General features: G+C 32.5%; 1 protein-coding gene across 8 annotated transcripts in view; it reads right to left on the bottom strand.

The window, feature by feature from the left end:
* Positions 1–1,011: 1,011 nt before the first annotated feature.
* CNOT2 (CCR4-NOT transcription complex subunit 2) overlaps positions 1,012–18,583 on the bottom strand; it is a 113,493-nt gene continuing 95,921 nt past the window's right edge. For all 8 annotated transcript variants that reach the window (XM_036865340.1, XM_036865341.1, XM_036865339.1 and 5 more), the window contains 9 exons: positions 18,063–18,188; positions 16,170–16,294; positions 15,024–15,144; positions 14,774–14,930; positions 12,132–12,193; positions 11,993–12,042; positions 10,030–10,130; positions 8,322–8,466; positions 1,012–2,156 (listed from right to left, as the gene is read on the bottom strand). In XM_036865340.1, coding sequence (XP_036721235.1) covers positions 2,070–2,156; positions 8,322–8,466; positions 10,030–10,130; positions 11,993–12,042; positions 12,132–12,193; positions 14,774–14,930; positions 15,024–15,144; positions 16,170–16,294; positions 18,063–18,188 — 974 coding nt within the window. In that variant the 3' untranslated portion in view covers positions 1,012–2,069. The remainder of the gene's footprint in view (positions 2,157–8,321; positions 8,467–10,029; positions 10,131–11,992; positions 12,043–12,131; positions 12,194–14,773; positions 14,931–15,023; positions 15,145–16,169; positions 16,295–18,062; positions 18,189–18,583) is intronic.

Raw genomic sequence — 18,583 nt, 5'->3', positions numbered from 1 at the left:
TTATGTTTATATTCATAAGAATAAAGATCCCCTTCCATTTTCTTTTTTCTTTCCAGCTGTTTCTTATGATTATGTAGGAAAAGTTACATTTTACGAAGTAAATTATTATGAAAAAATGTAACCTCTTTTTAAGAAATCGATTTCTGGATTTAACAGACGTCAAATTACATATGTGTTCTGTGAAGTTTTTTTGCACAAAAGTTAAACTAGAATTACGTTAAGTTCCATTTTCCTACAGAAGAGATGCTTTGGTTTAAATCTAAAGATTAAAAAATCCTGATATTTTTATGTCAGTTTCTTATATCTCAAAATATATAGAAAAAGGTAAATTTAAGTCATTTTATATTCCTGATATACAAATACAGCAAGGTCATAAATGTTTCATTTTCAAACATGATTTGGTAGATGTCAACAACTTCCACTCTTCATAGAAAAATACGTTAAAAATGAAAATTTAAAGAATCAAAACTTTTTTTTTTTACTTCTATCTCTAGTTCTGCTTTCATAGCTTCAGTCTTCAAACATTTTTAAATATAGTATCTTTAGATGGAAAAGAATCCATCAACTTGTATGTGAAACAACCAGGCGATCAAATTGAAGGGGACGTCTACCCCACTCCTCCTCTTTGGCTTACCTTAATTTGCACATTACTTCTTTAAGATATATCTCAAAGGTCTAACAAGAAATATCTTATACACTTCTCACAAAAGCAGAGTATTTTGATTGGGTCTCAAGAGTGTTCAGGAAGTTTTATTTCTAATGCTGCCATTGTTCATTTAAAAAATAGTTTTCTCTGTTCTGAACTTGGTTAATACTAAGAATGTCTACATTTTTAACCTACAAGTGAAACGGTATATGGTTCCATTAAATGACTTGTCAAAAGCTGGAAAAAAAGACTACGTTTTAAATTGTTTAGTCACACCGTTCAGTTGTAAAACTTTAGGTTGGTTTTCCTCTATTTTTCATGTTGAAGAAATAATTTCACAATTTCAAATCAAAGTCAACACTGCAGTGAGGAGAGCTTTTCTACTTTATTACAAAGAGAAGAAGCCTTTATGTGGTCAGAAAATACAAGATTGATCTTTTTTTCTCTTCCTATGAAACGCTGCTGTTCAAACAGCCAGAGTGAATTGTCTCAGTTCACTTCTTTAAGTCCCATCACATTCACTTGGGTATGGATGTCCTTGGCTGCTGAAAATCTGGCCCTTTAGTGCACAGGGCGACAAAGTCCCCTGACCAGCAGTTCCAGAATGTCCCATTTTCATATATTGCATCCATGCACACCTCCTAAAAATGAGGTACAGCAGGGCAAACATTTTCCAAAATAGATGTCATATATATAATATATACACATTCGTACATACATACCTTTATTCATGTGATGTCCAAAAATTTAAAAAAAATGTACACATTTATTACAAAATCGTAACAAAGACTGGACAGTGTTTTGCTCATTCTGGAAAGATGAAGCTCAGTAATAACACAACCCTGGAAACCATCCAGAGATTGTGGCAATATCCTTCTTCTAAACAGTCATATATTCTTGCGTTAAGCTTGGCGCAACTGCCTTTCAAAAACAGAAGGGGAAGTAAAATGAAGGAAGCAGACCTTGCTCATCTTTCCAAATGAAATACGAGAAGGATCTTCACATAAAAATGCACAAACATTTCTTATTTTATTACCAATAGTGCTACAATGAACAATGCAAATTTTGTCGTCTAATTCTGTTGAGTCTTTTGTGGGTTTTCTTTTTTACATTTTAGAAACTAAATGGTAAACTTCTGTCAGTGTACTTGCTTGTCTTTACAGACCCAAGTCTGTCTGCTGGCAAAAAAGAAAATAAATGAAAAAATTCAGACCCTGCTCGAACTAGAGAAAAACAAATTACAAATTTAGTTGTTGGGCAGCACATAATTAGTAAGGCAGGACCTCAAATGGTGACCCTTTGCGTAAGCCAATTGCCAGATCCTCAAGGAATTAAAACCAGGGTGCCTGAGCCACATCAGTTCTGCAGTTATGTTGAGTATTGTGCTGAGACAGCCATACCCCAAGAAAAGGGAAGTCTTTTTTTAGAAGGCTTGCTGAGCAGGGTTGTAGTTGAAGGTGGATGGCAGGTGAGGCCGTTCTTCTAATTTGTCATATTCCAGATGGAACTCCTATAAAACCAAATTTAAAAATTTAGATGATTTCCTTTCCATCTGATCTCACATTTTTGTCAAAATATATTTTATTTACTATACAAACAAAATAACTACAGGTATGAGAATGAACAGAGATATTAACAACTCTTTTTTCCGCTAAGTAAAATATAACTTGAAGAAAAATAATATGCTGTAGTTTCTATCTGATAAGTACAAAAATGTAGACTTTCTGCATAAAAGCCAGAGACTAGTCATGAACATTTATTTTATGACACAGAAATTCTATGCATTTTTTTTGCTCAAAAATAAAAGGTTGAAGGGAGCAATTACTATATCACTAATAAAAAGCACTGAAAATTATACGATATTTAAAGTAAAGCTACCTTCAATGAAGTATAAAACTTAAAATTTTACTTTTTTTTCCATGAAAAAAGTTTAGAAATAAAGGATTTTCCAATTTGTCTTATCACATGTTTTTTTAAAAAAAGCAAACAAAGTTATTCTAAACTTGTTATCTCGGGAAAACAATGAATTTAAAACTCACACATCTCCAGACTTCCCATTTCACAAACCCAAAACCCTGAAAAGATGTAACTGCCATCCCAAACTAGACAGTGGTTTTGCTGTAGGCACATCTGAAGATGAACTATATAGCTCATTTTAATTAAACTTTCAAAACACTACATGAATTTTAAAATTTAAGAATGGTGAAGCAAATTCTTCATGATACTCCCCCAAGATCAAGAGGTGCAGAATATAACTTTGTATATTAAAAAAAAGCAAACCAAAAACATACCTTTTTAAAATCCAAAACCTAGAGGTTTGAAAATTACTAATTCTACAACCTGAATTCAAGTAGCACAAACTATCTCAGTTAATCCCATTTAAAACACTATGAACCATAATATGTATTATGTACTAAAGAAAGCCAACAAGTAATGTTAGTACCATGGCTTAACATATTTCACCTTATCTGTCTTATTTCAAATTAATCCCATAGTAGATGTTTCCATTATTAAATTAAGTGAAAATTTCATTATTAAATTAAAATGAAAACCTAGGTCATGATTAAATTTTGAGATATAAAACCAAGTATTTAGAATTTAAGGATATTACAATAACAATTACAGAAATAGCAGGTATAATTTATCAGAAGCCTAATATGTGTCAAAACTAGAGACAAAGCTAAGTTTATTCTCATCTTTGTAAGCCTGTAAAGTAGATATCGTTATCTTCATTTTTGCATTGGAGGAAAATGAGGCTCACAAGTAACTTGCCCAAGGCATACAATAATTGGCAGATCTAGGATTAGGATCCAGATCTGTAGGACACCAAAGCACATGATTTTTCTAGTATAACACATTATTTTTAATATTTTTAGCCCAAGATCCAAAACCAAAACTACTTAATTACACCCCTATCCATAAGTAATATTGAAAAAAATTCAGTCCACTGACAAATGATGATAAAGAAGGCACCCTGTGATGACTTTTAAAAAGTTCACTTTAGAGTTAACTAAGGCACAGAGCTTCTTTGTCAGTAAAAACTAGCAAACACCAGAATCACCATCACAATCACCATAGCCTCCTTAATGCATTGTGTAGGCACCTCTCCCTCTCTCCCTGCTCTGTCCAGGCTTTAAAAGAATTTTATTGCCTGGCTGAAGATAAATATCTATATTAGTGGAGGAAGTATCTTCTTGCTGTAGCATTCTTTTATTAAAATTGGCTAATTTTAGTTCTAAAATATGTGTAGTTATTGGGTAAAAAGTCTATTTGTAACTGACAAATCATATACTCCACTAAGTTATATAAATTAAAATTTTCTTCAATTGTCTTATCCTCATCATTGTGCACTGGTGAACTACACTGTATAATCAGAATTTAAACTAGAGTAACTTCATCAATGCACACAATTCCCTCCGCTACATATTAAAAAAAAAAAAAGATCAGTTTAAACCTAGGGAGCATAAATATTTTAATATGATAATTAAGAAAATCTCAAAGACCTTATATATCAGATTCAGAATCAAATTTTGTCTCCCATTTTTTTAAATCATTTTTTTCTCTTCTATATATTTTCATTCTTCTTAAAAGACATAAAGCTTACAATCCATTTGCTCCCTAACTCTGATTACTGATAGTATCTTTTTTACATGTTTATGTTGTATGTACACACACAACACATACCACCACACACACACACCTTTGTATAATCTGTAGGGGCAAGAAGTGTGTCTGTTTTGTTTATCACTACCTACTACTGAGAATACTACTGAGCTGCCAGGCTCCCAGGGGGTGTGTAATTAATGGCTGATGAATCAATGAACACAAGTTTTCTTCATTTGTTTTAGGAACAGAACACAAATTTTTTAAATATTCAAAGATCAGGTATTAGAAGTTCTATGTATATATTTGCTTTTTTTTTTTTTTTTTATAAATTTTATAGCTACTTTATTTATTTATTTATTTATTTTTGGCTGTGCTGGGCCTTCGGTTCGTGCGAGGGCTTTCTCTAGTTGCGGCAAGTGGGGACCACTGTTCATCGCGGTGCGGGGACCGCTCTTCACCGCGGTGCGCGGGCCCCTCACCATCGCGGCCCCTCCCGTTGAGGGGTATATTTGCTTTAATGGAGAAAAGATTTTTAGATTACAGTTTAATGGTTTAAAGCCTAGAAAGAGTTCTAGGTATAAAAAATCACATTTATAGCAGGTTATGATATGATAAAGAATCCTAAGCATTAAAAATCCTATTCAGTGTTGGACCCACAAGGTGAAGTCAGACTGAAAGAGTTCTGAAACTTTTAAGTCTTTAGTTTGAGTAAAGCTATTGATAATAGAGGGGGAACTTCTATCACCTAAAAATTCTCTGTGGATAAAATTATTTTAAAAATCTTACTCATTGAGACTATATATATTATAACAAATTTTTAAATTAATGCGATACTGAATTATTCTAGCTGAATTACATATAGGAGGATAGACCACATAGTCTGCTGACAAATCAAGATTATCTAAAAGAGAATAAGCAAATACAGTGTCAAAATTTTTATGTACATACATTATTGACATACAGGAAATTCTTTATATAAATAATGGGCTGAATCCTATAACTCACAGAATTTTTAGGGGATAAGGAATACTTCTGATTTAAATGATCTAATCCCTTACTTAAAATTACAGTTCTTCAATTCTCTGAAAATATTAAGTTATTTGCAAAAGTGAAAGAAAGAACCTCATACAAGTGAGATTAAAGACCTGATTATGGTCTAGATCAGGTCAATACTTTTCAATGATACCATGATAACATCAAGCTATTACTTATAATACTAATTCATACTGAAGGCTTCTTATGAGTTGAAGCTATTAAATGCATGTTCTTTACCTGTGAATTATAAACCACAACCACTTTACAGATGGGGACTTTGACTTGGGACATGGCACGTCAATGGATTTTCTGTAGTTTGATGAAGTCTGTTAATAAATATACTATGGAACTAAATTTCTTAATTCCTAATCCAATTTCTGGAAAAACACTGAAAACATCCTTAAAAAACAAAACAAACAAACAAAAACTCAGAAGCCTTTGTGAAAAGTTTATTCTGTGAATATAACACAACTTAAAAGTTTTAAGTCCATGAATTCTTTAAATATAATCAAAAGAAGTGAGCTGCATATTAATACTTGATAGAAACCAATATTCCTGCTTGCTTTCATCACTATGAAATGTTTGCTTTCATCACTATGAAAATAATTTTGTTGAAGAGTATCAGCACAAGTGGCCAGTAAATTACCTTAAGATTTTTCAAAAATAGTTTAATAATAATATTTCTCAAATTTTATTTTCCAACTTCACAGCTAAAAATTTTAAAGGTAAAAGTTAAGACAAAAGCTCAACTGTACATAGGAGAGATCAGATAAAATTAGGTAAAATTATTACTTTATGCACGCGCGCGCACACACACACACACACACACACACATATAAATAATTTTCTTTAACATGACATATACCTGACTGAGGAATTGCTTTTGTGGGAAATTAGGGGCCTTATTAATGTTCAAGTTGTTTCTGAATATTTAATTTTATGGTGAGAACTTAGTTCTGGGAAACTGATTTTTTCACTTAAGTTGATTTCTTCACAGATACCAAACTAAAATTCAACTAAAATTACCCATCTATCTATTATTGCAAATACCTATTTCTTTTTGTACGTATGTTTGGAATAATTTATGATGATATTGAGCAAAAAGCTTCAACTGAATAGAGAAAACTTCAGTCATTTACTATTAGAATTTTTCCCTTCCAAAGATACTCTTTCTCTCCTGAAGAACCAGGTTCTCAAACTATGAAGCCAAAGACCAGCATGATCACTGGCATCACCTGGGAAGTTGCTAGCAATGCAAATCCTCAGGTCCCATCCACAGACTTGCTGAACCAGAAACAATGGAGGTATGACCCAGCAATTTGTGTTTTAACATGGCCTCCAGGTAATTCTGATGCAAGCTAAAGGTTGAGAACCACTGACCTAACCTAACAACAACCAGAATTTTTCCATCTTGGAAGAACAGTTAACAAGCTGTAATAATAATGATGATAAAAACAACAGCAACAAACTACCACAACTACTCTCCTGTATCAAATACCCAATATACGCCAAGCACTGTGCTCAGTGTATATGTGTGCCTGTGTAATATCAATTAATCTACATGATAAATCAGGAGGCAAAAATCATTTTGATTTAAAAGATAAGGAAGCAGACATGGAAAGGAAACTTATACAAGGTCCAAGTATGAATAGCAGAAACAGGAGTTAATTTCAAATCCTGATACAAAAAAACTAAGGTTTTCTACTTCACTACATTTCTTAAAGAACAGGTAACATACACAATGTACTGTATACTATTTGTAATTAATTATTTATTACTTATTTCATGGGTCTACCTTTTAAAGTCAAGACATGCATATTAATTAGAATTGTTAAAATAACTCAAATACAGTGTAGGGTGGTATACAGACTTGGTCTGAGAAGCAATGACATTTACCATTAGAGAAACACGCAAAAGTAATAATAAAAAAAGATTTAACCTTTTGTATGTGTCTTCTTTTGGGCGTTTTGGTTGGGCTCAGCCTTTCTATTTCTTTTTCATGTTTTATATGAAGTCTTCTTGTGATGTAAAATTTTGTAATAATTATCTGGTAAGCATTTTACACTATCTTTTTAAAATGTTTTACTCTTTTATCAGTTTAGTAAAACTGATTAAAAAAAAAAACCCCAAAACCCCAAGCCAACAACTAAAAAATTACCCAATGAACTGTCAAGAAATATTTTTTTTCTGTTTAAATTTAATAAAACCAACAAAACTAACTCTTTAGTTTTTAATCCTAAGCCTCATCAATGGAAAAGGCATTCAGAGAAATCCTGGAGTTATGAAATCAGATAATGTGAGTTATATTTTCTTCTAGGTAGACTAAGTACATACATAAGGAACTAAACACAAATGTGTAATATGCTATGACACTGATGCAAACTGTTCACATGGGACAGTTAGAAAGGTGTTTTTGTGAGGAAAAGTTGCAAACCAAAACAACTTTTTCCACTGGCCTCTTTCCCCAAATATTCAGCATACTAGTCAAAGGAACAATCATGATTAATGCTTGCGATTTTCTTTCTTTATATCACTTGCAAATAAAAACTCAAGCACATTTCCTGCAAAGAGTGCAAGTGTTTAAAAAGCCTATATACTGGTTTTATATGAAAAAATATATATATTATATAAAAATATATATAAAAATATATTTATACTGGTTTTAGGAAAAATCTCATATTTGCTTAAAGTAATAATAATATAAGAATACATGACCGGGATTGCAAGAGGGTATCTTTATTTTACAACTGAGTAGACACAAAAATATTTCAAATGTTACCAAGGCTTGTGAAAAATTACAAAATTTCTTACCAAATTCAATCATTTTCCTAAACTACAGGTAAAATGAACTGTTTCCAGATACTCTCCTAGAGTTTAAATCAAGCCAAGGAGGTGGAGACCTTTTAAAAGACTCAGCAAATATCTGGCACATTATTGGAATGGATGTACTGGTACATATAAACAGATAAAAGAGGACACTTCTTTTTAAAATCTAGATTTTTAGTTACACATTTGCACATGGAAAAAAATATACCTTAGCTACTTTCCTCCAGTTAAGACAGTCAAAGAAGTAATATGTTCCCCTCTCATATGTATTGGTTTTCATTGTTGGCTCCATGCCTGGTGCCCTGGTAATCCATACTCGTTCTTCTTTGTGGTATCTCCAATCACGGTTAAAACTTCAATTTTTAAGAGAAAAAGACAATTAATTTTTTCCTGTAGTTCACATCAAACATTTTCTACATTTTGTAAAACATTTTTCAGAAAATAGTCACACATAAAATACATAAATATTGATGCTTCTTTTCCCTGATTTTTGTTATTAAATACAACCTAGTAAAATAAATATAGGAAAAGACTTTCTTAATTTGCCCAAAAACCATACTCTTTAATTAACACACACATCTTTATTTAACTGAAGAAATTTTTTATGCAAGCAAAACAAGATCTTAAAAGCTCTATGAGCAATGTGATAAAAACTTTGGCAGACCAAAGATACACTGTGTTCCAGAAACCTCACTCCTTTCTCATTCTTCTTAACATTCAATAGAAATTAAGATACCTATTAAAACAAACAAAACCCCCAACTATTTGGATTATTTTGTAAGAAACTAAATACAAAGTCTATTTGAATTAACTACATAAATTCACATAAAATTTGTAACTATGATGAAAAACCTCCATGCAAACAAATACCTTCCTATCAATACAATGAGGAGTTATTTTAGACATGTATTTTATTTTAGACATATATTTTTTATATATTTATATATTTTTAGTCATAAATAAGATATGAGACAGAACTGCCAGTGATGAATGAATGAATGACTGATGAATTTATTTACTTATGAATAAATTAAAAGGAACAGGTAACAATTGCTATCTTACAAAAAATGAGGGAAAACATGGAAAAAAACATTCTCAATTGAGAAATAAAAAACAATTTATTATCAACACAGTGAATTTTACATTTTAAAGTATCTGATCCAAGGTCATTTATAGAAATGTTAGTAGGAATATTATAAAATACTTATTAAATCTATAAAAAGGTCTCCCAATCATTACATTGTAAGTTTTTAGTAACAATTCACTCTACAGTAAACATGATTAATAGAACAGTCTACTGGTAACAAAATGTTACCACCTGGACATATAAAAAATGACACAAAATTTTTATTCTTAGAGCATCAGGTAAAAACAAAAATGCTCAGAAAAACAATGTATTCAATGGACCAATTTCTTAAGACTAATTTATTTAAGTTGGCCAATAGGCTTCCGATAATGAATGTGGACTTTATCAATATTTCAAAATACACAAGAAATATGCACAGTGCCTTGCCCATATAATGCTCAATAAATATTTCTTAAATGATGAAATTCACTGTCATTAACATATGTGGTTCCACAAGGAGTAAGATGAACCACACACCTTATACTTCATATTTATAAAAAGTAGATTCACCACACCCATGAATCAAGTTGATTCTGTCTTCTTATACATTTACAGTTATTTAAGTTTGGAATTATTTTTATGTATACAGTGATTATGAAGACATGGTAATATAAGGTTTCAATCTAAATTAATTTTTACTAAATATAAAAAACTTAGATTTCTTGATGAAGAAATAGTTCCACTTTAAAAACAAAGACAAAAACTACAGCCACCATCATTTTAAAAAATGTTTTTAGAATAAACAATATCCACTATAATACAAAAGTTTTAAAAAATACTTTGAACATACAGCTCTACTGCAGCTAAAAGTTGTAATACGTCTCCTCCATTCATGTAATAGAGATAGAAGAGAAGGTCTTCTCCGTATCGACCAAGTTTTATTGCAGCCAGCTGGAAAAGAAATAAATTATTCTGAAATGTAAAATGAGTTTGAAAATCCTAACATATAATTGATTGCACTAAAGTAAAAATGGAAAGATAAAACAGAAACCCCTCTTTGTAGCAGATAACTGTTATTACATGATTACAGAAGTACAGTTATATAATTCTAAAGGGAAGTTTCATCATTTAAATGACTAAAGTCATTTAATAATTATTTCTGATACATTTATTTTAGGTACTAATAGGGGGAAAAAAGCTAAATAAAAACTTCTAAGCAAGACCTAACGCTGTCTTACTGGAGGTGTTTATTAATACTCAATGTGGCAATAGTGGAACACTGTGCTGCTCAGAGATGCAGGACTTACATTCAAGTCTTAATTTCATTACTTACTAATATGACCATATCCAAGTTATTTAATGTCTCTGAACTTTCAGTTATAAAATGTAGTCAACGATACCTATAAGGATTACTAAAAATGTAAATGAAATTAAGTGACACTGTGAATGCACCTTCTGTAGAGTGCCTCACAGAAGACTTAAAAGAAATAGTAACTGAATCTACATCTGACAGTGATTCACAAATCAATTATGTACTTTAGCAAATCACAGTTAAGTACAAAAATGATAAAGGGATAGTTCTTTATTTTGTTTAAATGGATGACGAAAAGATGACTGCTTTACATGTCGCTCCACAAAGCAGAAACATAACTGCCTATCAAACTATCAAACACAAGTTCAATAATCTCAAATTCTCACAGTAAGACAAATCTTTATTAAAAGCTCACTGAAATGAAAACATTCTTCTTTTTACCTAGTCCTGTATCTAAATGTTTAACTGTTGTTACACACTCTCTGAATGTTATTTTTCTGTCCATTCATATTATCCCCATTCAGGCAGCAGTCTTGAATGTGACAAATTCTCCTAAATTATTATTTCTTAAGCTGGCATAAGAAAAGGTTCTGGAACCCTCAGGTAATTGGAGCAAAAAATGAGTGCTATAGTGGAGGTGGCAGCAAATCATACAGTCCACAGACAGAAAAAACTAGCTCTCTCTATCTCGTACTTCTTATCTTCCATCTACTCAAGTATTACAAGACATGTCGAGAAATACGTGTATCTCTTTAGTTGCCTGTCCACCACATCAACAACCGTTTGGCTACACAACTGCATGGCACAGACGCAGAACGCTGTCATTTATATATATTTATATTATACATACTTATGCACCTAAGTATAACACAAATATATCATTTTTAACAAACTGTATCTATCCTTTCACATAACCAAAATCTAGATACCATTCTAACAAAATTGAACTCTCAACGCTTTCCCCTAAAGCAAAAGTGTTGTTTTCTTTCTCAGGAAAAAAAAAAAAAAAAAAAAAAAAAGATTAAAGTTCTAATCTGTTAATAGTTATTTTATAACTAGAAATTCAGGTAATTAAAACACAGAAAAAGATGACATTAAAAAGTCAAAGATTACAGTTTTAAAATATATATTTTTTCATTAAAAACATTTTATCTGTAAACATAAAATGAGAATATCAGAAGGAAATTCATCAAATTTTCCAAGTTACTTTATTCCCATCAACTGTGGTTATGATTGTACTGTTACTAATAACTATAAGAAAGATTTTACTGGTCCTGACATTGTTTTTAAAATATTTTTAAAATATAACCCAGACCTCACCAAAACACAGGATTATAAACAAAAATAGAAATTAAACTGTTACATATAACTGAATGGACATACAAAAGCATACCCCTGAGACCACTGCTAAATATTTCAAAAATATTATGCTGTCTGAACTGCAAAACAGCACCTGAAAATAGATAAGTTCACGCTGAGTAGAATAATAAACTACACTCACCTTATCCCTAATGTGAATGTTCGTTAAGTACTCAGATGGAACATGGAAGTCTGGATAATAAAATGAGAAAAGCCTTATTAACTGATTCTCAGTTACAAATATATTTTTTAAAGGTCTAAACAAAAATAGATTCTCCTACCTATGTCTTGAGGTCGACAAGGTGAAGATGCCCAGGGTGATGCAAATTTGGGGTAGAGATTTCTGAATAAGGGAGAAAAGAAACATTCTGAAGTCCAAAGTAGAAAAAGAGATTTCTAATTTTATTTCAGCAAATCAGGAAAAACAACGACTTCAAATGTAAAATGAGCATCTTTAAATTTCTAATATCTTTTCTTGGTTTTACTATGACTTATACAGCAGGAAACCGAAACAAGGTTAAAAAAACATACATACATACACACACATATCTGTATGTGAATTATTACTTCAACTCAGAATGCTTTAAATTCATTAATACAATGAATTAAAGTAAAATTACTTTCCCATTTATATGGCCAGAAAAAAAATGTCAGTAATTATTAAAAACCAAAGCTCAAATTCAGCAAACACTTACTGAGTGTCTATTATTATATGCCTGGCACTAGCATGCTTATACATCAGCAAACATAACAAAGACCACTGACAACGTGAAACTTACTTTCTGGTTGATGATGGTGGATTGGGAGGGAGGCAGACAAAAACAATTTACGTAATACATAGATAATATTCCATGTTAGTGGTGGGGTAGGGAGGGAAGATTAGTTGCATAATTAAATAGGGTAGTCAGGTTAGGGCACATTTAGAAGGTCACGTCTGAACAAAGATTTGAAGGATATGAGGGAGATAACCATATCTGTTATCTGGTAGAAAACTACTATAGTCAGAGGGAACTGCTAGAGCAACTAATGCAGAGTTATGACTGACATGTCTGACATACAGCAAGAAGGCTAGTGAAACTGCAACACGGTGAACAGAGGGAGAAGCTGTTAAGGTGTAGGTAGAGGAGAGACACAGATCATGTCTGTACAGATTAGTAGGCCTATCAAGATTTTTGGTTTTTAATCATAATAAAACTGCAAAACCTTACTGTGTATCGAGCAGAGAATGAACTTATTCAAAAAGGACTGTCCTGGCTGTCATATGAACAAAAGATTATAAGGGGCAAAGGGAGAATCAGAGACACCTGGTGATTGGCTAATGGAGTAATCCAGGCAAGAGAAGATGGTGATTCAAACCAGGGGGGGAGCAGTTAAACGTAGTGAGAAACAGGGAATTCCCTGGCAGTCCAGTGGTTAGGACTTGGTGCTCTCACTGCCGGGGCCCTCAGGTTCGATCCTTGGTGGGGACCTAAGATCCCACAAGCTGCGAAGTACAGCCAAAAAAAAAAAAAAAAGTGAGAAATAATGTAGCAATGATTCCACTATGTCAGACGTTACTGACTGGTTAAGGAGAAAGTTCCCAAAAGTAACTGCTGAATTTAATGACACAAAAGCAGTTTTAGTAAAATGGTGAGGGCAAAATCCTAAATGAAATGGGTTTAACAGAGAATAGGACAAATAGGAGATACAAAGATGGCTCTCCTGAGGAGTTTTGCTCCAAAGGAGAATAAAGAAATGGGGGCGGGGGGGGGGGGCAATAACTTACAGAATAAGCTGGATCAAGAGAAGGTATCTGTTAACATGGAAGAAGTAACAGTGTATTTGTATGCTGATGGAAATGATGCAACAAAGTGCAAAAAATTGTTAGATCCATATCTTTGAGTTTTCAAAGGTTTTAGGTAGAAAGCATGGATCAACTATGGCAACAGGGTGGAAGACAAGAGTAAGGTAGATGCAGATGGTTGTAGGTGACTGATTTCGTGGCAGGACTACGCTGACACTCTTCTGATTGCTTCCTTCGTTCTTAGTAAAGTAGAAATAAAAAGCAAGGTCACCATCTGACACTAAGCACAGGGGAAAAGGTATTAGGGGTTTGAAGAGGCAAGTGTAAAACAGTTGCACAAGAGAACAAAAGAATGAATGGAGTAGGCATGCCAGCTTGATTATGGCTGGCAGAATTAAGGGCTCATTCTTGAGGTTACTGGCCATGAATCTGAAGTGAGACCAGGCAGTGAAGTTGTGTATTTTTCTCTAGCCAGACTTAGTAGCACAGGTCAAGAATGGAATAGGCAGATATAACCAGGGCTGTAGTTTTTGCCATGCAAGTATGACAAAGCAAGAGAGGGGCAAAGCAGTCAGGGGTATATGTAAACAAGCCATCATGACTGACCATAGAATTTAACTGGAGAAGAAGGAAGTGAATTCATCTAACGGGAAGAGAGACAGGGATGTTGAGGAACAGTAAAAAGGTACAAGAATCAGTGGGATGAAGGTCCCAATGGAATCTAATGATTACAGGAGCCCACAGTAGAGGGAGAGAAATGGAAAACAGGAAGTGGCATGGCAGCACAATCTTACAGAGCAACTGAGGTTACCAAAAATGACGAAGTCAAAGGGATGACTAAAGAAGTGAGCAGCTGAGGTATGATGAAGGGTAAGATTTTCGGAGGAGAGAAATTCAAGAAGCTGGGATTTCAGGATTTAGGAAAGACCATATATGTGTATTTCGAAACTGCTAAATTATAAGAGGAATATTACTATAAAGTGAGAGTGATCCAGGAACTAATATAAGAGGGAATGACCCAAAGAGTCAGCAAATACCAGCAACAATGAGTGGCAGCAGATGATATAATTTGCAGACATGAAATTAAAAACTGCAGGGAGGTATTATACACAAATGTAGGGAGAAAAGAAAGAAACTTACTCAGGAGAGTTCAGATTGAGGCCTAATGTTGTTAAGTCACTTCCTAATGCAAGATGTACCATTCCTGGGTCTGTCTCTGCTGCCCTGATAAATGTTAACAGGCCAATCATTCCAAACTGGTCTGTCACCATCCCTTGGGGAATGTTAGTAACCCGACCTGGATAAGAAAAACATAGTCATTTTTATCTCTGAGGAAAAAGTAAAAAAAGTGAATTCTATAATATCTTTGATATATTTTATAGAGTCCCACCATCAGGTAACACCTGGATCCCTTTTTTCTGCTGGTTATTATTTTGTGTTGTTGAACTTTTATCTCCAGGGAATTTGGGTCCATCTGTACTTGAAGTTGTCTTGCCAGATGTATTCAAATTCTAACATGAAAAAAATTAAATGTGACATTAAAATTTGTTATGTGTAAAAATTTCAAGTTCATATGCTAGTACTTTTCTATTCATTTTTTATTATATTTAAGTTGGTAGTAAATTATTACCTGTTTTTCAAGTTCTACATGAAATTTTTTGTTTCCACAACTGTGCCATGGTATACAAATAAATCCTGTATTGTACATATTTGAGTACTTAAAGGACAAGAAATATATGGAAAATATTCTTATTTATCTCAGATCTTCAGTCACAGAAAAAAAAACCTCTCTATCTCAGAACTTTTTGTTTTGGGATACACTTGAAGTTACACTCCTCAATACTTTATTAGTATTTTTAGAAGTATATTTTAGAAGTATATTTAGAAGACAAACTAAATATAGTACATTACCTAAAATATCACCATAAAAGCCTCCAAGATAAGTTAGAAAATATGAACTTATTATTTTTATTTTTTTAATTTTAATTATGAACTTTTAAAATTCATATTTATTTTAATTCTTACCCAATAATCTTCTTTTATCAATTATTTTAACAATATACAACTCCCATCACACACACAAAAAGCTATTTTCAGTGAAATGTGGAAGAAATAAACACACTCGTTAAGTCAGAAAGAGGAAGCTGGGTTGGCTGAATCAACACAGGAATAAAAATGTGTATAAAGATTCTTCAAGGAGAAAACTTACTCAAGAAAAACACAGCTCCTTAGAAGGCTATAATATCAAACTTCATGGGATCCAGCTGACAGGGACTACAATAAAAGTCTAAATTAACTCTGAGAAGTTCAACAGAAATTTGCAAACCTATATGAAATAGGGAAAAAAATAGGCTATCTTCTAAGTTATAAAGGTTTTCCACATTCTTCAGAAGTTAGATTATTACAGATATTCAAGATAAACAATTTCATAATAGTATTTAATAAGTCCTTAATATAGTGTACAAAACTGTTAATATAACAGAAATCTGAAGGGAAAAAACTATATAATTCACATACATAATTCTCAGTTACTTACAGATTTACTGTCATCATTACTTGATGTTGGATCTTTATAACTGGAACCAGGTAACGCTGGAAAATCTTCGTTGTGTATTGAGAAGTCCTGGGATTGCTCATTTGCTGGTTTTGTTACCATTCCAACTATGTAATGAAAATAATCCAGAGAATTGCAATTGATATTTATAATATTTTGCTATAAATTATAAAAAGTTAACTTTTCTCACAATAATACAACAAAAGGATTTTTAAGTTACGCTATGAAAGCACACTTCAAAAAATTGGTGTTCTGGGTAACAATGAATAACTAAATTCTTATATACTGATTAATAACTAAATATACAAAATAATACAAGGGAAATAAGTGGTAATCCTATAATTCTAATCTAATGTCATATATAGATGCTGAAAAAACATAATTTGATATTGGTAATAATTATTGAAATTTTTGGTTTAAAAACTTGCTTTAAATATTTGACTAGTTATTATAAATACCAGTTAACTGTCAAATACAAATGAACAAAATAAATTTTAAAGAACATGTCAGTATTCTACTTGAAAGTGACTTACAGGGTGAGAAAATTGCAATCAATTATAAAACAACTCCATATTATTTCAGATTTTCTTGGACTCCATGTAATAGATGTAAAACATGCAAAAACTGGGAAGTAATCTTCCCACTATACTTGGCATTAGTCAGGCCCTTATTGGAGAACAATATCCAGTTTGGGGCTCCACAATTCAAGAACGATATGGAGAAACTAGAGATGGTCCAAGGAGAGCAACAGGAATGATTAAAGGGATGAAAAAATGGACCTATGAGGAAAGGTTAAAAACATTAGAGTCTGAACTGAGAATCAAGTAGCTAGGTACTCAACTTCCAGGGCAGATCATTTTTGTTTTTTTCTGGGGGGGAAGGCTAATTAGGAAACTCTTAATGTGTATAATAATAAATTTTTCCCTTCTTCACATGTTGTTATTTGTATTCATATTTTGAAAGCCACAGAAATCCCTCTTGGTTGAAAATGGGAAAAATAGTTATCTTAGAAAAGTGATGAAATGATCCCTCTAAGTTCATTGTTTCTGCTACTGGTCTGTATCAGATTCTACCAAAAGGAAACAAGTATGTGCAAAGGATAAAAAGAATATGGTTACATTCCTGTTACATAATTTTCATGTCTAGTTCATTTAGCATCTATTAGCCAAATCTCTTATTTATTAAAGACAGTGAAAAAGGGTATTAATGGTGACCAAGAGTCTACATAAACTATACATGACCCACAGGCAGTTCTCAACAGGAGGTAATTTTTTTCCCCATGAGACATCTGTCAAAATCTGGAGAGATCTGTGGTTGTCACAATGTGGGGGTGGGTGGGGGGTGCTACTGGCAGTGAGTAGGCAGAGGCCAGGGATGTTGCTAAATATTCTACAATGCACAGGACAGCCCCTCATTTACAAGAAACTACCTACTCAAATGTCAGTAGTGTGGAGGTTGAGAAACTGGCTTAGAAAAAATTGTTAATGTATGGTTAGTCATTATTAATCACTAGGAATGTGGGAATGTATTCTTTTAAAAAATGTGTGATGAATTGAGAAGAGGCAGACCATAGAATCATTATTAAGGTGAATTAAGGCAGAAATGCCTGAAGAAAATAACTTCTGAATACCAATGAAGACTTCCTTTTGGGATTTCTATACAAATTAAGTTTTCCCATTTAACTTTGCTATCATGGTATTCTGGGAGAAAAAAGCACTCTGCATTTATCAACTCTGACAAAATTACACTACTCTGATTAGAAAACACATAAATACATGTGTGTACACACACATGCATATACGTACATATATATATGTGTATGTGCGTGCAATAGAAAGTTTTCACTGGCCATAATTAAAAAGCTTAATTAATTACCATAAGGAGCTCTTCCAGCCAAGGGGTTTATTAATGGAGTTGGGTTACCACTTCCTTCCCTTCTATTTCGGTCTGCTAATGCTGGAAAATCTGAAAGGTCCAATCCTGTCACATTTTCACTTCCATCTAAATAATAAGAAAAAACACTAGTTACTGATTCTACAAACATTTTAAAGAGGTTATTAAAGACCAACTATAATAAAGTTTGAAATAACAGTGCCTTCTTCCTAAACAATGTACAGCACTGTACTTGGTATATGTAAATGTACAATAAATATTTGTGGATTGACTTCATGTGAAAGAATTTTATGAACAATTCAGCAAAGCAATATGTACTTACTAGCATAATAAAAATCCCAAATCCTAGAGACTTAACATAGAGAATAAGGAGTAAGGTGATACATTATTTCCCCTGTGAAAGATGGTACTCAAGTTATAGGTTGTTAGCAAGAGGGGAGACTGTTGCGATAAAACTACTCTTTCATTATATCCAAAAGCAGAGGTTGTACCTGGAATGCTTG

The sequence above is a fragment of the Balaenoptera musculus genome, chromosome 10 (assembly GCF_009873245.2).
Source record: "Balaenoptera musculus isolate JJ_BM4_2016_0621 chromosome 10, mBalMus1.pri.v3, whole genome shotgun sequence".
NCBI classification, from domain to species: Eukaryota; Metazoa; Chordata; class Mammalia; order Artiodactyla; family Balaenopteridae; genus Balaenoptera; species Balaenoptera musculus.
The sequence above is the reverse complement of the archived record's forward strand: the minus strand, read 5'-3'. Positions and strand labels throughout refer to the sequence as shown.